A 22160-nucleotide genomic window follows, 5' to 3' on the forward strand; every position below is an offset into this window, starting at 1 on the left:
ATTATTATTATTATTATTATTATTATTATTATTATTATTATTATTATTATATTGTGGACAGCCAAAAAGAGAAACAAATGGACCCTTGAACAAATCAAGCCTGAATTCCCCCTGGAAACCAAGGCCTGAAACAGACAGGCCCCAAAGTGCGGCTTTTGGTTGCTTCAGGGATGTGGTGTGTTGCATGCAGATGACGCAAAGCAGCCGGAATCTGCAGAGTGGGTGCGCCAAGCCGGGGAAAGTTGGTACAAAAAGGAGCAGTGAAAAACCATTCCTGCTGGCATTCTGTTTGGTAGTGCGGCGGCAGCCCACTTTGAGAGCAGGCTGTGCAGTCCTCTGGCTGCTCCTTTTGACCAGTCTGCTTCACCCCCAAGATAATCAAATTGAGGCTGTCGTATTTGGGCTACATCATGAAAAGGCATGACTCAATAGAAAAGGCAATAATAAAGACAATAATGCTTGGAGTGGTAGAGGGTCATAGAAAAAAAGCAAGACCACATGCCAGATGGATAGATTCAACCAGGGACCCCACGGATCTAAATCTGTAGGACCTAAGTAGAATAGTGGAGGAGAGGGAGGCTTGGAGACATCACATCCACAGAGCTGCCATGAGTTGAGGTAAACTTGAGGGCAGTTAACAAAAATCTCCCTTTATGAGCCCATTAGAGTTCTGGGATTGTCCAGAAAGTCTTACTCTCTGTCCCACCACCCTCTCAGGCTTGTCTGGTGGGAACAAAGAAGAGGGGCTTTTCAGTGGCTGCTCCCAGGCTTTAGGACTCCTTCCTGAAGAGAAACCAGGATAGCCCACCCCTGTTCTCTTTTTGAGAGTACATTTTCTAATATTGGGCTTTCTCAAACTGACAAAGATTGGGCTATATGATTCAGATTTTAAGGTTTTTATATCATTTTTAAATACATTTTAATATTTTTAATGTTTATATTTTTTTAACTCATGCATTTTAATGCTTTTATCTTGTTTCTAATTTGTACTGTTTTACATTTGTTGTTAGCCACCTTGATCCCTAAATGTGGATAAATCAGGATAATAAATAAATAAAATCAGGACTGAACTGTGAAAACTTTAATTTTTAAAAATTGTTTGTTAAAGATATGAGACAGGATCATCAGGAGATCGCTATGATTCAGTACTAGGACGAACTGGTTACAATTACTTGGAAGACCGCAAATCGTATTCCAACAAGTCAGAAAAAGAAGATGCAGCAGATTTTAAAAAGGTAATTGACATGAACAGAATTCTTCTATGTATAGTCTGTGCCTGTATTTACTCAGTTTGTTCAACATATGTAGCTTGTGCAGGGGTGTGTGTGTGTGTGTGTGTGTGTGTGTGCGTGCGTATGCATATACCAAGTCGCTTGTTGACTTATGATGACTGCATACTCTGGTTTCTCTTCAGATCGTATTGTATGATGACTGCATGATTTCATTGGGGGTTTTTTTTTAGGCAGGGAATATTTATAGGTGGCTTTGCCAGTTCATTCCTCTGAAATATATAACGTACAACACCTGGTATTGATTGGCAGTCTTCCATCCAGGTAGGGAGATTGGTCCTGGTGGGCAGTCTAATTTACTGGGGTGACCCTAATTAGCTTCTAAAATAAGACAGGATCTGGTATCTTAAAAGTATGGGTATGGCAACAAAGTGCATAAATTATGGAGGAGAGCTCTTTCTGCTTTTTTTCCCTTGGCCATCCACTCAGCAATATACCTCCCTAGACATTGTCCAAACTGTTGCTGATCCTGGTCCTTCCAAGAATTTTAGTGCCTGCTGTTTCTTTCATGATCCAAGTGAATTATACTGTGATGTCTACCAGCTGTATGCATTCTGTCACCTGCTGCAGTTTAACCAGTGCTTACAGATGCCTTCATGAATCACATATAGATTCACCTGTCCTGTGCTGTTTTTATGTCTTAAATCTCAACTATTACTCTGATCCATTATCTTCTTCTGTGATTTAGGTCTTCTGTGATTTTTTCTTTATTTTCGCCTTTCTTGAGATGTTCTATACCACACTTCTCCCACTGCCATACTGTTTTCACTGTCTGTCTCTACTTTACTGTCATTAGTCCCAATCCTATGTTACAGGAAACTGAAGGGCTTTGTCATTCATAATAACTTAGAGTACAGTCCTCCCTCCGTTCTTGCGGGTGCCCGCGCTTCTGCAGGTGTGTGCCAATATTCAAGCCAATGGGGCTTGAATATATGCGAAACTCCATTTTCATGGGGGGGGGGGTCCGGAACGGATCCCTGGTGAAAACAGAGGGTCGACTGTATATTGAAACTGATCTTTAAGTTACAATTTGTCTATATAGAGCTGAGAAAGCAGATTGGTCCTGGGGGCTAGATTGCCTACCAGGACCATTCCAATTGGTTGGATGATTTCATAGAGTAGAAAGTATGTATCACCCAAAGCCTAGTCCCCAATGTCATCTAGCCCTGTTTTATTTTGCCTTCCTTTTTGCAGAATGATATTCAGCTGGCATTTGGAGGAGCATTTCATGCAGGCAATTTCTGAGTTCACTTGCAACTTGCTGTTCCCATTGGGACAATGATTGGGGAGCTAAGGGACATAGCTGATGCCTGGAGAAGTCACTCCTTAGATGCCTGCTGGGTCTTGAGCCAGTTTGATTATTCTTGCGATTAATATGCTGACTCCAGTGATTACAAGATTGGCAGGTTGGCAGTTCCAGGCCCAAGTGCCATGTGATAGAGTGAGCTGCCATCATTATTCCCAGCTTCTGGCAAACTAGCAGTTCAAAAGTATGTAAAAGTACAAGTAGATAAATAGGTACCTGTACTTCTGCTGGCCACATGATCACAGAGTTGTATTTGACAACGGTGGCTCTTCAGCTTAGAAACGGAGTTGAGTTTCACCTTCTACAGTTGGACACAATAACCTTGTCAAAGGGGAAACCTTTAAACCTTTACCTTTAGCTTTCCTGATAAAGGAAGGTAATGTGAAGGAGCAAACCAGCCATGGCTTTGAAGCGTGCTTTCCAAGGCACTCAGGTGACTCCTGAGGCAACATTATTCCTCCTCCCCTCCACTTTTACTCCTGCTCTCTCTCACTTTTGAGGGGTCAGGGCTTTGGAGGGGTATGTGATTTGCCTGAAGCCTCACATGCCAGGTGTGTTGTCCTGGCAGGATGAATTTGCCTCATGTGGCAGAAATTCTTCCATTTGTGCTACAGAGGCTTTTGTCTTTGAACAGATTATTTTGGGGATTGGAATCCTGCCAAATCTTTGATTGTCTTGTCGCTTGGCTATGCCACCCTACCCTGTTCACTTAGGTGTTTCTAAAAGGGGGGGGGAGGTTGGTCAGTTGGCTTTTAGTACATAAGCTTGCTGTATGGAACTTGCATGCTCAGATGTAATATGCCATTAAGCATATGTCACAGGGCAGCAAAAGCTGAAGACTAATACTTTCTTGTCAAGCTCATCCATTTCCTCGAGGCCTATGGCTGGATGCTTTTGGAAAGAGATGAACTTTTTATTTGTTCTGGAAGGGAAATCCTTAATTCTTTGGAAATAAACTTTTTTAAAAGTTAAAAATAAATTATAAATGCCTTTTCTGCCAAGTTATCACAGGTCTGTGTAGAGTTCTGGAAAATTTAAAGCTTGCACCCTATTGTGTAACATTTGAATTGGCCTGGCAAAGGTTTTGGACCTAATGCAGATTAGAATTCATATTATTAGCATAACATGCAGGTTTGAGTAATGAAATGGTTCTAAAAATATATATTTCATGTTTGCCAGCTTTATGAACAGATTGTAGCTGAAAATGAAAAACTGAAAGCACAGTTGCATGATACCAACATGGAACTGACAGATCTTAAATTGCAGCTAGAAAAGGCAACTCAGGTTTGTATTTCCATGCTCTTACTAAGATGTGCAGCACTAAGGATCTAAGAATTAGTTTGGCATTTACTTGATGTAGCAGTATGGTATTTAATAGGCAATTCTCATTTAACAATTTAGTCTCTATTATAAACATGACACAAAAGGATTAAAAATACAAATCCATACCTGGCATGCCATATATTGGGATTATTCTGGTGAAACAGTGGCTTATATTCAAAGACATAGCTGTATTAGTCTGGAAAATCAATACAAAATGGGATCTTGTAGCACCCTCAAGACTAACTGAAAGAAAGAAGCTAGTTGCATGAGCTTTCACAGACTATTTTCTTAGATGTGTTTGAGGAAGTGTACAAGTCTACAAAGCCTCATGCTACCAGCTTCTTTCTCTCAGTTAGTCTCAGTGGTTTGTATTGTTAAGCAGCTTTGATCTTCTGGTGTTTGCCGCATAGTTTTCTGTATCTTGTAGCTTTTTCCAAAAGAACTTTAATCTCCTAATAAGAGTGTACTTTTTGATTGACTGATTAATTACATTTATATCCTGCCTTTCCTTAGGTGATATCAAGGTGGTATCTCGAGCTCCCCTTCCCCATCCCCATCCCCAGATCTCCCAAGACCCAATCCATAGCTTTTAACAACTGCAACACAATAGCTGTCAGTGAAACAGAAAAATGCCCATCAGCACAAATGATTCCAGAACTGTTTAGAATTCTGGCATGCTATAGGAAGGATGAATATATATTATTAATAGAGCAAAAAATATATATTTTTTTCTGGATTATATTTCTCTACTATGCGTCAGTATTGTGGATGACTCACATGATATTACTTATCTGTTTCAGCGGCAAGAAAGATTTGCTGATAGGTCTCTGCTAGAAATGGAAAAAAGGGTAAGTTTTCTTTCTTTGGTTCCAGAAAAGATTAAGTTAGTAAGCTGTTAAAAGTGCAGTCAATAAAACAATATGCCTATTATTTTATGTTTATGTCAATGTAGGAAGATGAGCTCACTGATAACAAGCTCTGATTCATCTGTCTTATTTCAGAATTTTCAGTAACCTTAAACTAGATTTGTCCAAACATATTTTGGACTACAATTCCCAAAGCCGTAGTTCTAACTAATGGTCAGGTGTGTGGGAGTCTTGACCTAGGGCTTCAGACTGTAGGCTACTTTTGGACAGATTATTTGTGTTTCCATGAAGTATCTTTTTGCGTAGTAAAGATCCAGCTTGGTTCAGAATTTTATGTTTGCATACATTGTTGAGCATTAGACAAAACTCAACAACATTTTATAGTGGATTTTGATTGAGGACCACTACTCCTGAGAGGGATGCAGTAGCTTAGTTATTAAGATGCCAGTTCTGACAATTGGAAGGTTGGCAGTTCAAGGCCTGATTGCTTCATAATGGGGTGAGCTCCTGTCACTAGTCCCAGTTTATGCCAACCTAGCAGTCTGAACGCAGGCAAATGCAAGTACAGTAGATAAATACCACTTCAGTGGGAAAGTAACAGCATTCCATGCAGTCATGCTGGCCACATGACCACCAGAGTCATCTTTGGACAATGCTGGCTCTTTGGCTTAGTAATGGAAATGAGAACTACCCCCTACAGTTCGTTATGACTAGACATTCATGTCAAGGGACTACCTTTACTTTTACCACTACTCCTACCCAGTAGTAAACCATGCCTACTTAAAATGTAGGATGCACAACACGATGTCTCAGCTGACATCACCACATGTCACTCTGGTCACTCTGATTTGTGGAGTCACATTAGTTTCAGTAGAACAAGACATCATGTACCAGTTTTTATTTGAACACATCAAAGATGTATGACTGGTAAAAAGTGCAAATTACAGTTCAGCTGGCTGGTGCTGCTTTTTTAGTGTATGAAGCTAGTCTAGAAACTGCTTGTATACTGCTTCCCCATTACACTGTGGTTCTGTTGTAGTTTCAGCATAATAGATAAAAAGTACTCATTAATAGAATAATACATTTCATTCCAAAACCTACTACTCTAAAATTGATCTTGCAGCTTTTTTTTAAAGGGCTTATTGTCAGTTAACTCACTGTTACTTAACTGAGCACTGCTACAAGTGAAGTATTTTTCAGAAACCTAGTTAGTGCCAGAGGGAATTAAATAAATTAAAGGCTGACCACAGCAAACTGTTACTCTACTAAACCCATGAAATTCATTGCTCAAATTCAATAACATTGCCTTATAATTCACTTAACTATGATTAAACTAAATTCAAATGGTTTGTATCTGAAAGGTGACCGACAAGAGTCAGTATCAACGGGGCGGTATGATCTAACCAGAGTTTTACACACCTCAGCTGATGCTCTTCTTTTGCATAACACTGTTGAATGCAGATGTTCATGTACACTTTGCAGTAATCTGCTTTTGTCTTTCACATATTGGAAATATTTGAGTGTTAATTGCTGGATAGAGCAGCTTTTTAAAATGAGATTCACTGCATTGTCTTAACATGAGGCAAAACTTAAGCTGTGAAAAAGACCCAGCCCTGTTGTTCATTGTATGACTGGTGATAGAATACGCGCTAGGATATATGTGCAATATTTCTACTACTTGGGTGCAATGCAGAGCGCAAACTAACATTTGCTTGTTTGTGGTAACACATGCTTTCTGCATCTTTTTTCTAAAGAAGAGCTAGTATTTTACCTGCATCTCTTGTATGTTACATTGAATTTCCACATAATCTAGTTAAAGGACAATAGCAAGCAGATGTTCCAAATACTGTTGCCTGTCCAGCTTTTCATAAAGAATGGTTTGTATTGGTGGAATTAGACTAAATTTAATGCTGTTGCCTTTGTTTGAAATTGAAAGTAGTTTTTACACATCACTGGCCTCGCAAGTTCTCACTGTGCTTATGGATGTTTGATCTTTAAATTTGTAAGTGCACTATATTCACATTGTTTAATACAAATACCCATATTGTACTGTTTGTTACTAATGTAAATACTTTTCTGCAGGAACGAAGAGCTCTAGAAAGGCGAATATCTGAAATGGAAGAGGAACTCAAAGTAAGTTATGCACCAACTATTAATGAGTGCCCTGTCTAGACATATGTGAAAACTTGCGCCTTTTATGAGGTACACATATAGAAGTTCTTTCAATCTTGGAAGAATGTCTTATTCTTGCCTCAGTAACTCCAAATCAACAATAATATATTTTAGCATGCAGGAGTAAAAATACTATAGTCATTAAATGTCAGGAATTAAATAAGATATTAAGGACTTAATTAGCTGTGGGCAGTCCTATGCACAGCAGGAACACAAAACAGAATTAAAAGAGTACAATTAAAATCCATGATTCAGACTTCTGTATAACAGCTTTGAGAGCATACTCATGGTTTAAAGCAAGAACTGAGAGCCTTGAGAAACAAGGATAGTCATGTGTGATAAAAATGGACTGGGGCAGGCTAGGTTTCATTTCCTTGAGAAGGCTTCAGGGCTCAGGATTCAAAAGCTTCTGAAAGAGATTAAATAAGGTAAGGGAAAGAGAAGGAGTGAGAAATCAATCAAGGATTTTTCAGCCCTTTGTGAGTTCAGCTGGAGCACAATGGCTGCTTCCAAAAAGAGGTGTCTCAGTATGAATAGTTAAGTTGAAGTTTGTGGGATCATAGTTGCCTTTCAGAAGATGTAGCTGGATTGAGGAAGCTTTTTATAGATAGCGTGGAGAAGCCTAGGAGAAAGCTAGGAGGCTTCATTTCACCAGAGTTCTTGGACAGCGAAAACAGAGCATCTTGGGAAAAGATGCTAATAAGGCTGTCCTTTAGCAGTAGTAGAACTTAAGAAGCCAGAAATGGATGTGTTAGAAGAGCAGTGCTAATGCTGAAGAGGTTCTTTGACAAAGTTGGGGTAGAGTCAGAAAAACATCTATAATGTGCGCCCTTGCTGTCCACAGGGGATCTGTTCCAGATCCCGCTGCAGATAGTAAAAAACACAGGACCTTAAGTCCCATTCTTCTCAATAGGTGCATGCTCCACTTGTGCCACCACGTGCATGAGTTCCCATTCAGAAAGCTGGGGCTTGCTATTCATAGAAGCTCAGACCGCAGATGCCAAGTCTGCACTTAGTGCGGGCGCACTATACAGATTAAAAGATGAAGTTGTTTCCACTTGTACAGAAAGCAAACCGTGGACTCTTGATATCTGCTAAGGTTTGGATCCAGGACCTCCTATGGATAACAAAATCTGTGGATGCTCAAATTCCATTAAATACAATGATATGGTGAAACGAGAGTCAGTGTGGCATAGTGGTTTAAGTGTTGGACTACAACTCTGGAGACCCCGGTTCAATTCTTCACTTTGCCACAAAACCCACTGGGTGACCTTCAGCATGTCACATGCTCTCAGCCTCAGGGGAAGGCAATAGGAAGTCTCTTCAGAATAAATCTTGCCAAGAAAACCCCATGTAGGGTCACCATCAGAAACGACTTGAAGGCATGCCACAACAAAAGCAGCAACAGTGAAATGGTTTCCCTTATATAAAATGGCAAAATCAAGGCTTGCTTTTTTGGAATTTATATGTATATCTAAATATTTTCAAGCCATGGAGAAGGAATCAGTGGATGCCAATGGCTGACACATAGGTTGAGGAGAAAGACAGTCTCTTTCTAGGCGAGTTTTCCTGGCACCCTCAAAAGATTTCATTCAAAAAGTAGGGAAATGTATTGGCATGTACTTTAGAAAAGGGAAGGAAAAGCATCTATTCAGGGTAAATCCTATTCTTGGAATGGCATGGAGGAGCAGTCCACCAGTCATGGGTTAAAACCCACATGCCAACAAACAATGCAGGAGTCAAAATTCATTTCAGTTATATTCATTAAGGCTCTTTCTTTTCCCAGTCAGTTTTTAATTTGCCTCCTAACCAGACATTAAAATCCCTTCCCTAACAAGTCAGTGATATTATCTAAGCAAATGGCAAGGAAATAAAGGAATAGCTAGGAGAATAGCATGGCACAGACAATCCAGGATAGTAAAAGAAAACAAACTGTGGTTTAAAAAAAAAGACAAGTAACGGCGCCTTGATTGTGGCCAAGCAGATTGGGGGATGTGAGAGGGCCAGTGCATATACAGTAGCTCAGATGGCCACTGCCCATCATGTCTATTTTTAACTTCAAGTGAAATGGAAGAAATAAAAATAAAATATGACAAGAAATGAGAACGCAAACAGGAGATGAAGGGGGAGGAACAGGAATTAGTGAAAACAATAAAAATTAAAGGAGATAAAGCTTTAAAATCAGTTAAAACCTGCCCTAAGGAATTTGGAGAAAATTCCCCAAAGCCATCCAAATTTCAAGTGACCGATTCCAGGCAACATTTTGAAATAGCCAGTTTGACTATGCGGGGAGCAGTTCCCCCATCACCAAGCAACTAGCAACCACCAATTGCAGCAAACCAGGTTTGCTTTAAAGGACAGTAAACAAATTAAAAGAGAAGGTGCAGACCAAAAACCCAGAGGGTTCAGAGTACCACTATTCAATACAGAAAGCATTAATATTCTAGAGGCATATGCAGAACATGCATATAGTGGGAGAAAAGCAGCACTGCTGAATGCTGCAAGCTCTGTGCAGACAGAAATTAGGAGTATTATTAAGGAGGCAATCACAAATGAATTGGGAACAATTCTTTTTGCTACAAATAGCCAGTTTGCAAGGTTTAATCCAAATGGTTGGCAAACTCCATTAAATTTATTGCATATGATTAGCTGTTTCAGTTCTATGCAAGAAAAAATATATAATTAGCTGAAACCTGACTAAGGCTTCTGAAGATAATGTAGGTAAAGAATAGTAGTGACAATTTCTCTTCTTCAAGTGAGGAGGAAGAGAAAAAGGTGTCATACATTATTTCAGAATGAGGCAAATCCTATTTACCAGGCAATTATCAAAGTGATTGCTACTGCATAATTCCAGTTAAGCTTGGAGTACTGTACTTATGGAGAAGAGTAAATAGTGACTTTTGAGAGTATGTAGCTCTTGTCTGTCAGCAGTCACACTTTATGTCTGATTGTTGAACCTCAGTCATGAGGTACTCATTTCTTATGGCAGTTACATTTCTGATACCCAGTGTACCTGACAAATCCCTATGTTCACACTGAGGGGGCTTCTGAGCACCTATTTTATATTTGATGACCCCACTGTTGGTCTCTCAAGACATCAAAAGTGCACATATGAGTACACACTTTCTCCCTTTTGCTAGTGGTGAACACTAAGGTGACAAGATAAGGCATTATCATCAAGCAGGCATGGCAGGTTTCCCTTGTCCACCTTAAGTTTTACTATTATTTATTATCAAGTATCTGAAACTTTTTTGACCCTACTGCAAATCATCCCGGTACCTACTAGTGGATTCTGATCTGCCTTGTGTCCTCTCCTGGCCCAGGATTGTGTTCGATATTGTTAAAAGTTATGACAGTGCAATAAAAAGAAATAAGTTTTTATTGTATTGCTTTAATATAGCTAGATAATTTTATCAAAATAAAGATATTTTCTAAAATACAGACAGAACATTTATGTAATTAAATAAGGTAGAAATGATATCTGTTGTATTTCCATTGTGAAAATACAGATTTCTTCCCTAGGGAAAGGAAAGCCTGAGAGATAGTGCTTACTTCTGTTGTAGTCTGGGTGGAATCACTATAATAGTAAGGGGAAGCGCTGTCCAACTTCCCAGACCATCCTTGTGTGGCAAGCAATTAATCAGTTCTTGAACTCAAAGTTACAGTTAGAAAAAACATCCATCAGTGATTTTTATTCTTCTTTGTTCCTTACTTTCAAGAGGGCTAAGGAAGGAAAAATCTTCACAGGAAAAGGCAGCAGAATGACTTGCATGTCACCACTGCTCTTCTCTTCTCCCTTCAGGTGTGGGAAGCAAGCCAACCATTCCCCACCCCTGGCTAGGCAATATATGTTATTGAGGTATGAGTTACATTACCATCCTCACCTGCCTCCTCACGTGGTGAGAAAAAAACTTGGTTTTTCTTCAGAGTGTTAAATATGGTCCCTTGTCTGAGTTGGCCCATGAAATGGTATCTGTAGGTAGTTGTGCTACAGATCTGTTGGTGCAGTATGCTAGTACAGCAGGCCCTTGATATCCACTGTGGTTTTGTTTCAGGACCCCCTCTGGATACCAAAATCTATGAATGAATGAAACTATGGATGCTCAAGTCCCATTATGAACAACTCAAATGTTTGCTGGGGGTAGGGGGGATTGAATATCTTCAAGCCATTGACTCTGTAGATGCAAAAACCCATGATACAGAGGACCGACAACTGTAATTGCATTTTTCCAGGGTTCCACTGTAGTGATGAAGGAAGGCAAACAAAATCTGCTGGCTTCAAGCATATTTCTACAATGCCTTCTTTGGTATCCACAAAACCTTTTTTGTTTGTTTGTTTGATTTTACTTTGCCATCATCCCCTTCATATCCACAACACCTGCTTTTTTACTTTGCCACCATCCCCCACATTTACACCAGAGTAGTTCACCAACAAGATTCTACCCACAGAGAATAGTGAAGGTAATAACTCCCCACCGGATTTTGTAGGCTTCTCCTATTTCCCACCTTACTTTAACCTCAGTAGAGCAGTGTGGATATTACTGCTTGCTTCCCTCTCCCCCACAATCATAGACATTTTCTGTTATGTCTTGAGAACAGCTCCCATACGAGGTTATAAGTAAGATGAAACAGATGCTAGCAGTTCAAATATGGACTGCCTCTTTCTCATCTCCCTGAATCCTTACAGTAAAGGTAGTGGTATTATCTAGTTGCTGAGGTGCATATTGGGAGAAGCCCCTAAAGCTTTAGGTTACTCTTCAGTCTCAAGGGTTGTTGTGCTTCTTAGCTTCTCTTCAAACATCCTTACTCACTTAAATGTAGCACTGAAACACATTGTGTGTTGGTTGTTCATGTGAGATTAGAGACAGCATGTCTCTGAATTGCTTTCATTGCAAAGCAGTAGAAGAGGGCTGCTAAAGGTCTTACTTTGCCACCATCACCACTTTGAGGAATTTGTTGCTGGAATAGGTAGGTAGGCCTGTTGTTGGTCCAAGCAACTATTTATCTTTTTCTTTAGCCTTGTTAGCCTCCTTCACCCACCAAAAATCTACTGCTGCTTAATTGCCTTACCTTTTTATATGCCCCACTCATTCCTGTCATTCCATGTTCACCTCTAAATCAATTCATCCATTCCCGTAATAGTGTTGGCCTGTGCATGACCAGAAAAGCAGATGTATGTGCATCTGTTCTGCTGGAAGTTGATTCTAGAAGGGAAATGGTAGCATGATAGCAAGTAGACCTCTACTGTAGTTGGTCTGGTCTGCAGACTTGGTAGAGATAGGAATGGGTCTTGTTTCAGGGGTTTTGAAAGACCGATCCAGGAACACAAATTAATATAAAATGTTAATAGTAATTTCAAAACCATTCATTAAATGTTAGTGATCAGAGTAACAGCAGCAAATGAGTTTACCAACTATCTTAGTTAGCTGCCACAGAAAATGAAGACAGTCTGTTCAGCCCTGCAGTAAGAATTCTGTTACCTCAAAGTCCTGTACTTTATGGTCATTGCACTAGCCTCAGAGGTGTGAGATATGTGGAGAAATGAGCCCTTTGTAGATATTACCATGCAGTCATAGCAGAGCACCACTAGGATCAAGATTGTTTAGGACTTTAAAGACCAGCAGCTGCACTTAAAATTATATCTGGAAACTAGCTGAATACCATTACACCTCTCATAGTACAGGTATAATACATTTCTTTGATTTGCATCAGTTAAACATAAAGCACAAGCTGCAGTTCTGAAATGATTTCCAGAGGCAGCTCCAGAGTAATCTAAATCAAGATGTTTCCCACATATATGAAGAAGAGGCCAGATCATGGTTCAATAAGAGAAAAAGCAGCTGGTCTGTATCTGATAATTGATGTCACTTAAGCATCTAGGAATACTCTGACTTTGGAGAAGTGTAGACCTAATCTTTTTTGGATGGATGAGTGTAGTGTGAACACGTTTTCAAGTTAGATAATTTTCTCTTAAAGTGCTGGAGCATAGAGAAGTATTGTATAGCTCCTCAAGTGTGATATATTAACATTCATCTTGGATATTTGTTTGCTTGTTGTTAGTTAGGAACATAATTGTATGACCTCATACAGAAATAACTCATTCATTATTGCACTGAAATTCTTTGGAAAGCTGCGTGCTATCACTAATACTCCTTAAAGTATCCTTTGAATATTTTGCTTATATTCAGATGGAATTACTTACTGCTAAGAAAAGAATTCTGTTTACATCTTTTTCTTTTTTCTTTTAGTTGTCTTCACTTCTGATACATTTTCAGTATACTCATTGCATTTTTCTCACCTTCGTACCTATTCCTTTAATTCCTGCAGAAACAATATCAAGTAAAGCAAGTTCAGACTTTGAGGCGTTTAAATGACCGACTGCTGACTGAGAATAGGGCCTTGACCAGAGTGGTTATGAAGCTGTCAGTTGCCTGCAGGCATCTACATTCTGTGGACTTGTAATTTTTATTTTTATTTTCTTTTTGTAGCCAGGCACTTGTTAAACCTCTGCTTGTGTCATGGCTTGCTGATCTTGCTAGTTATGCTTATGTATCTGAAGACTGGCTTATTGCTTAAGAAATAAGAAAGTTTGTCTTCCACACATGGTTTCCAGCATTCCAAATCTACCCAATTATGAATATATTGATCCTAGAATTTAGTTCATTGTTGAGGAAAGTTGTTTTTCATGTTCATTAAAATTGAGCCAATTTATTCTTATATTAAATATGTGACCCTCAGGTCTCGTCTGCATGAGTGATAAACCCCTGAATTAGGCCTGGACTGTCTTCATAACATCCACACTTGATTCAGGGCTTCTTCACCCTAACCCACATTTAAACAACACACCATTTGCTGCAGGATTCTGGGAGGGCTTCAATGACAACAGTGGCTGTCTTTTCACTTGCAATACCTGTTCATTGCCCAGTGCCACCACTGCAGATCCCAAGTCACTCTGAGGTCAGAACAAGCCACATAGCATCAATAGCATGGCTGATTGCCTTGGTCAGACTTCAGCAGAAGTGCTGGGCAACAAATAGGGACTTCGTTGGAAGGCAGCAGCCTATTGTCACTAGGGCAATCCCACAAGGTAAGGGGAGAATTTGATGGAAATTTGGGGCCAGAATGATCCAGGGGCAGCCTGGAGTACTGGCAAGTGTAAGTGAGCTGTAATATATTGTATACTGTAATATACAATCAGCTCTCCCCATAGGCGGGCTTGCCTTCCACGGCTTTGAGCTTACACAGAAGGCAAGCCTCAGCAGAAATAATGGGGTGTGTACCCACACTGTACACCCAATGCCCCATTATTTTCTATAGGGCTTGAGCATACGCTCTTTCCCCCATACATTGTGGGGGGGGGGGGGTCCAGAAAGAATCCCCTGCATCTGAGGAGGGCGAATGGTACTTCTTTTGGAGGTACAGTACATTTTAAAAAAGTGAGGAATTGAACTCTAAACCTTAATAGCATGCTGTGAATTGTCCTTTCACTGGAAGCAATGCATGTAAGAAGAAAAATGGGAAATGCTTCAATCCCATTATCTTGCATTAACTTTTCATACAGTGTTTTGCATTAAGTTGAATCTATATTTTAATTGAATCTATATTGTAACTGCCTTGAGTCCCAGCCTTGGCAGGATGATGATGATGATGATGATGATGATGATGATGATGATGATGATATTTTTGCCATTATAACTATATTGACATGTGCCTCATCAGAGTAAAAATTGTTAATAGTAAATACTTGTGATGGTTTCAACATCAGAAATATTTTATCTTCCCATTTATACCTCAGCCTTAGTGATCAGAAAAGTCTTTGATATTTTGTCTACCATTTCACTGGAGAAATGTCAGACATGTTCTTTCTAACCAAGAAAAATGGACTAGAGAAGTGTACTTTTGTCTCTCTTCCATAAAGTGTGGATTTTGAATTCTTGGTACCACTAAAACGGTTCTCTTAAGAAGCTGGTAGCCATGAGTAAAAAATGTTTGCACACAGGTAGTAAATCAGACCTATTATCAAATTATGTGTGTTCCTAAGTAAACACTCGCCTGTAGACAAGCTGAAATGGATACAGCTACTTTGCTATGCTAATGCTCTGATTGTGCATGTGTGCTCTAAGATGTCAAAGGAGAAAAATGCTGCTGTATATTTGCTTCATGTCAAGCAAGCCATCATTTAGCAAGGTTTATAGATAATAGCATTGAATCTAGAAAGACTATTTAGATATAATGGCTTGTATTAAGTTTAGCTTTTGTTTAATGATGAAGTTGTTCAGTTGTACGCAGTGCTCTGTCAAATTACTAGCTAGTATAATATAATGTTAAATGTTATCTTATTTTTAAATAAATTTTATTAAAGACAAGTATATACATATAACATTAACATAATTACACAACAGAAAACCCATAACAAACAAACATTAATTAAAATAGCCATTATATTAGTATTGACTTGAACATAAAAATTACTTCCCGGATAACTATACTTATCTTCTCTGTTACCCAAAATAAATAAATAAATAAATCCTAGCTTCCTGACATCTTTAAATTTTATCTGATTGTCCTTTGAATCATCTATATCTCTCTATATCTTATTCTCATTCCTTGTAGAACAAGTATATTATGTGCAAATCGGCCCATTAAGAACGGGGATAAATATTATCTTTTTTTTAAAAGGATGGCAAGAATCTCTTTTCTAAAAACAAATGTATCTTATTGTAATCAACCCTGAATGTGACTAAGACATGAATGACCAAAAACATGGAGGGCAAGATACAGTTTTTCAGAGCCCAACAATCAAAACCCAACATAGAGCAGTAATCCCCTAGCACCCATTGGGACCTATCCTCCAGGAAGGACCAGACACTTATCTGAACAGTACATCTGAAGCCATACTGGCAAGGCAGCTCTCAAAGTTTTAGTAGTTGGGAGTGTTGAAAGGCATTGTGAATTTCAAAACACTCAACCAAGTTATGGTTCAGTTGACAAAGGCAGTTTCAACCAAGTACAGAGAGACTGGAAGTCTTTTTTTTTTTAATTTTATTATTAAAATATATGTACAATAATGCAAATACCAAAATTATATACCAATACAGTCACATACATTTACATTCCCACACTTTTCCATACAAACTACATACACAACCTAACCACACATATATATTTGCATTCCACCAAACCAAATAGAACAAAGATGGACATATCAAAGTATATTGCTCAGTACTTGATCTTTCACTACACCCTCCCCATCTTCTTCTTCTCCTACTTCTTTTTCCCTAACTACTATCCTGTCTTCCCATTCTTCTTCTAATAAATCTTCCTAATTCTTTCTCAAAAAAACAGCTCTTCTCTTTCTTAATCTTTCTTATCTTCCTACTTCTTTCCTATATTCCCTTATCTTCTTTGCGACTTTCTATCTGGCCTCGCCTCCATCTATCTAATCTACTTGTCTACCTACTCATACCTTCTCACTTACAGATGCCTCCTAAAACTTCTTAAACTATCTTCCTTATTCCTCTATACCCTCTTACATCATCCAACTTACTAGAAATCTTCTCTCTCTCCTCACATACACACACACATATATTGACTTCCTCCTACCATCTTCATTCCTCATACTATTTGACTTTCCATTTCTCTCTTTTGTCTAAGTGGATCCTATTTCCCTTCTGATTTTAATGTTACATCCGACAGAGAGACTGGAAGTCTGATATAATTATTCATTCAGGAAAATCCAACATTTGATTGGGTGCTGCACTCTGTGACCTTGCAGTACATAGACACATTTGAGATTAGGCGCTAGTTATTTAAATCAAAGGCATAAAAGATTGTTTCTTTGGAGGAGTCTTCTAACAAGCCTCCATGAGTCAGGACACTTAGTGAGGCATTTGTTGTCTCCATGACCCCAAATCTTTATCCTCTACTGAAAGATGTATTGTTTGCACATAGGTTGGCATCATTACTCCTAAGATTATATCCCTATTTTCACATTGTGCTGTCTCAAAGTTATCTATGGAACATTGACTTGATGGAGCCTCAATATTACTGCTTTAATAGATTCTGTCATAACTATAGCATTTAATATATAGCATCAGAATCTGTTTTTTCAGTCAGAATATACAATTACAGATGTAGCCAGGTTAATTTTGATATTCTTTGTGTGATTCCAATAATTTTGAATGGTTAAAGGGAGGGATAAAGGGATGGACAGTGGAAAATTTCTTACAATTGACTCTAGTACGACATTCAAGTGAAGTGTTGATCTTTCTAGTTGCTTCTTCAAGAAGGACACAAGTATGTTCACATTGTTTTTACTGTCCCTCCTTTCTTTATAGCCACTCATAAGTATTCCACATTCTTAAAACCTTGTAATCCTGCAAGTGGGGAATCTCTAATCACTGATCTTTGTAAGTCACTTAGGGAGCCTTTTGTTATTGTTTTGTTGAATATGTAGCAGCTCTTTAGATATATACATAAGCCCTTTACTTTTTGTTCCATGTTAAATGTGATGTGAATATCTATCTGTTTGATTATCTGGCAGTTATTGGATGGACTGCCTACTGCTAGTTTAGGACAGGTGCTTGTGGTTGGATCTGTGCTATTAATCAGGGCCAAATAGTTATATACATATCTGAACTGTTATATAGGAAACCTGTTTTTGGTGCTTCTGAATAATTATCCATCTATGTGCTTACCACAAGTAGTTGACAAAAATATTTGGCTGGCACACACAAACATTTGAACATGAAATATAAAACAACTTTGTATTTTTATCCCTGATGAGGTCTTCAAAAGTTTAGCAAGAGACCCAAAAAAAAAAAAAAAAGGATAAATCAAACATATTACTACTTTTCAAAATAATAGGTTACAAAGAAAACACTTTCTAGATTTGAAAAAGGAATCTTAAAATACAGTTTTCCTGTATGTGAGGCAGAACATTCCTGGTTAAACTGGTGAAATCTTTTATGACTAAATAATTTATTTTACAACTAAGTAAACTTAAATATTTGCCTGCTTCTGATTGTATGAAAACTTGATTAAATGTTATGTCCCTTAGAACAAAACAATGACCCCATAATTGAGGATAAATTATTTTGCCAATTAAATATTCTAGACCCACATATTTCAGTGGGACAGGGGTGAAATGGAACAGGCATGCATATTGTGCAACTTGTCTTACTTGGATTTATGAAGCGTTCTGCTTTGTGTGCATTGGTTGCTTTCCTTTTAAAATTGAAATAATAGAATGCTATGAATTCCCTAAAATATAAATAGTTTTCTGCATGATTGAGCAGGGCTGACTAATTCTGTAGAGGATTCTTTTATTTCATGTCCTAGTTTGCAGTGATGATTATTAATATATATGTTCATTACAAAATCAATAATTGGTTAATACAGATAGGCTTCACTTTCTAAACTGTTACTTAGATATACCTGGGCCCAAACAGACAGGCCAAAATAAAGCTGCTTTGGGTCTCTTTGGAGGTACGCTGTTTAAATGCTGCATGTGTCCTAAGAGGCCAGAAGCTGCGCCAAAGACACGCTCCAGTCGTAAGGATTAGAGTGCCGCTTTGGTGCAGCTTCTGGCCTCTTAGGACACATGCCGCATTTAAACAGCATACCTCCAAAGTGACCCAAAGCAGCTTTATTTTGGCCTGTCTGTTCAGGGCCCCTGTTATCAGATCCAGTGGTACTTTCAGGAAAAGGAAGCTGTTCGTTTTAAGTGGACTTGTATTTATCACTCTGTTCTTTTTCAAACTTCACATATCTATATTTTATGTCTCTGTGACAGATGCTACCAGACCTGAAGGCAGACAACCAGAGGTTAAAAGATGAAAATGGGGCCTTGATCAGAGTTATCAGCAAGCTTTCCAAATAAAATTGTTTACTCCAGCTGCAAATCATCAGATTGCACATAATTAGTAACTCCAGTGGACCATAGCATGGAAGTCACTGGAAGCCTGGGAAGATTTCTTGGAGACTGTCATTTTCAGATATTCTGCCAAATGCCCTTACCTGAGTGTGTGTGTTTTTTAAACAGAGATCATTGTTTCATGTGTAAAAGCAGCTGCTGAGAAGACGTAATGACTGAGAAATCTTGTTTACAGCTACTGCATATAAGGAAAGTGTTTAAGGCCAGATAAGCCTCAGATATTTAACCAATAAGCCTTAGTTGTACATAAACACATGCATCAAAAAAGCTTTCTGCTATCACAGACAGTTACTTTATTTTGTTGTTGTGTCACGGTTCCTGGTTTTTTGGTTTTTTTCCTTATCCTGCCATTTTTTTTTTTCTTTTCTTGAATTTGTGTGTGTGCCCTTCTAATTATTCTTGTACCAGAATTTTTCCTTGTACAGTATTTTCACAGCTTTACATTTACAGAAATGACACACCCTTTAAAAATACAACTAGCTAAATAAGCCTGTATTTTCCAGCCCACAACCCCAAAACAGAAAAGTTTGTGAAACCTTTGCTTTCACGGTTGTGCAATATGCATTTATTTTCTATAAAAGATGCTTTAAAAAGTCAATTGAAAGTAGCTTCTCTCTTCTGCCTGTATTGGTCACTTTTAAAAAGAAAAGACAAAGGGTTGTAGTGCGAGATATTAGATCCTGTAACTTTCACCTTTATTTTAGCCGGTACTGAGTGATAATGTATATATTCATTTATATTGTTTGGATTTTTCAGCCCCACATGACATGCTTGAATATAATACTTCCCTATGGCAAATGTGTATTAATTATTTCGGAGCAGTCTAATTTGCTTTAACAAGATCCATTACTTTTAAAGGTTTAAATTAGAAATTGTATGGAGCCACAAAAATGTTTATAAACTATTTTTTTAAAAACCCTTATCCTTTCCATCCCATTTTTCATTTGAGTAATGTTCACCCATATTAAAAATTAAGTATAACTTCACTTCATTTCACATATCTATATTTGAGTGCTGTCCAAAACTGTTGTGCTAGCCAAAGTAATCTTTAAGTCATTTGAAAGCCCTAACCTGTTACTCATACACATGTACTGCTGTTGCCATGTGAGGAGGCATCTGCATTGATACCACCATCATGTCTGACCATTTTATACATTTCAGTGGCCTTTTAAAAAATACTCCAGTGAAGATAGCTTTTGTTCTAAAACAAACAGCTTTTCTATTTTCATTAAAACTTACTAAATATAACCATCTTACTGGCCTAGAGACAATTGCCTAAAAACCACTGAACAGTTCAGCCATTAAAATAAATTGTACATTGTAAAGCTTGTAGTAGCTATTGTATTATTGATTATATTGTATACTATATTAAATGTGAATTTGTATCCCTTCATTTTAAAAGGTCATTGTGTTCTACTGCCTAATTCTTGGGAATGGGACTTGCTTCATTTTGGGGTGGGGAATGGAGAATGATTTGCTGGGATAAGGAGGACACAACTTCCCTTTGTGGGGTTGGGGGGGTGAGGTTTTTTGAAGATGTAAGGTTTTGCTCTTACTACCAAGCTCAGGATTCTTGATTCTAAAGGTACAAGGATAGTTCTGGGATATCTTGTTGCAGTTGGTTTGTATGAGTCAAAAGACTGAAGATGGACATCTTTCATACTCTTAAGCCTTCTACAAACCAAGCAGAGAATTGATCCATCTGAGTGGCTGCAACACACTGCATAGTGTTGTGAGATGGTTAGGCATACTGTGGATTATATTTGGTAAAGTTTTGGATGCCTGTGAAAGATTAAATGTGTATCTAATATTTTAGTGTTTTATATATAGGTTATTTATTCTTTAAAAACTGGCTACTGTGTTGCGTTGATTTCATTGGTAGTACTGAGCAGACCTTGCATCTGCATGAAACTACTTGCAAAACCCACTATTTTGCAAAAAAAAAAATGTATTTTGACATATACAAATAAAATGAATAAAACTATTTTAAATGTGTGAATTTTACTGAAAAAAACATTTTAAACATGTGAGTTTGGTATTTAAATTCTTTGGGCATTTTTTCATTGCTTCACTTGGATGGAAAGTACTTTTCAGAGATTGTAATCAAATTGTGTTTGTTTGCACATCTGTAAATGCAAGAGTAAAATGCCATATTTATGCAATCTGTAACAAATTGAAATATGTTTATATATTTTACATAAACCTGTCTGCATGTAGAAATTATATGGGAACCAGTTTTTTTTATGTGTTTTGTCATGGTAAAAATGTATAATCGTAAATGATTGCTTAATTCACTAGAATATTTTGTAGCAGAATTTACCAGAGATTTCTATATAATTTCCTTTCACTATACTAACCATGCCTCCCTACATCCCCAGAAGATCTTTTTTATATTAAACACAGATGTCCATCAAGTTCTCCACTGGAAATAAACATTTTCTCTTTGCTAGAATGAAAATGAAAAATTAAACCAGACAAAAAACAATATGAACCTTATTCATAAATAGTGTGGTCTTATCATGGACAACAGTTACCTTTTCCTGGAGCTCTACAATAATATAAAAATATCTGGGGTGTTATTGTACATGTATAAACAGTCCATTGAAACAGTGACAATATTAAAATACATTTTAGGCTGAATTACCTGAGAGAAGTCTATTACAAATCTGTTAACATTTCTCAGCATTGGAAAGGGCTTGATTTTCTTACTTAGCAATTGAAACAGTTATAATATTCCAGTAGAACATAAGAGGACAAAAAAAATCTCTCAAACACTGTGTGATGTGGGAATGTTTTGTTGGGCAATTTGCCTGCTGATAAATGCAATGCTCAGAACATAAGGTCATAAACTGTTCCTTGGGAGGAAGGCTCTTGCCCTTATGTAGAAAAAAAACACAGCTCATAGCTGTGATGACTGTATAAATTAAAAGCAGTCTAGCAACACTTGTGTGGTATCCAGTAAACAAATTGTGCTTTTCAAACCATCAGAATATTGCTAAAGAAATAGCATCCCCCCACCTCATTCTCCAGGAAAATTTAACTTCTGTAGTTTTTCAAAAAGTGTTGGGAAAGCTCAGTTTTTCTCAGTAGTTCTATTTGCACATATTTATGCTGTCATAACATCATTGTTCTGTGCCTTCAAGTCAATTTCAAACTTTCAAATCCCTGTCACAGGGTTTTCTTTGCAAGTTTAGTTCAGATGGAGTTTTCCTTCCTTTGAGGCTGAGGCAGTGTGACTTGCCCAAGGTCACTCAGTGGGTTTTCAAGCC

General features: G+C 37.9%; 1 protein-coding gene across 1 annotated transcript in view; it reads left to right on the forward strand.

Moving 5' to 3' along the window:
* Positions 1–21135, forward strand: part of PPP1R12A (protein phosphatase 1 regulatory subunit 12A) — a 163443-nt gene extending 142308 nt beyond the window's left edge. The window contains exons 21-25 of the mRNA XM_042467984.1: positions 1109–1235; positions 3775–3879; positions 4719–4766; positions 6867–6917; positions 18751–21135. Coding sequence (XP_042323918.1) covers positions 1109–1235; positions 3775–3879; positions 4719–4766; positions 6867–6917; positions 18751–18837 — 418 coding nt within the window. The 3' untranslated portion in view covers positions 18838–21135. The remainder of the gene's footprint in view (positions 1–1108; positions 1236–3774; positions 3880–4718; positions 4767–6866; positions 6918–18750) is intronic.
* Positions 21136–22160: the final 1025 nt, after the last annotated feature.

Source organism: Sceloporus undulatus, chromosome 5 (genome assembly GCF_019175285.1).
Source record: "Sceloporus undulatus isolate JIND9_A2432 ecotype Alabama chromosome 5, SceUnd_v1.1, whole genome shotgun sequence".
Lineage (NCBI taxonomy): Eukaryota > Metazoa > Chordata > Lepidosauria > Squamata > Phrynosomatidae > Sceloporus > Sceloporus undulatus.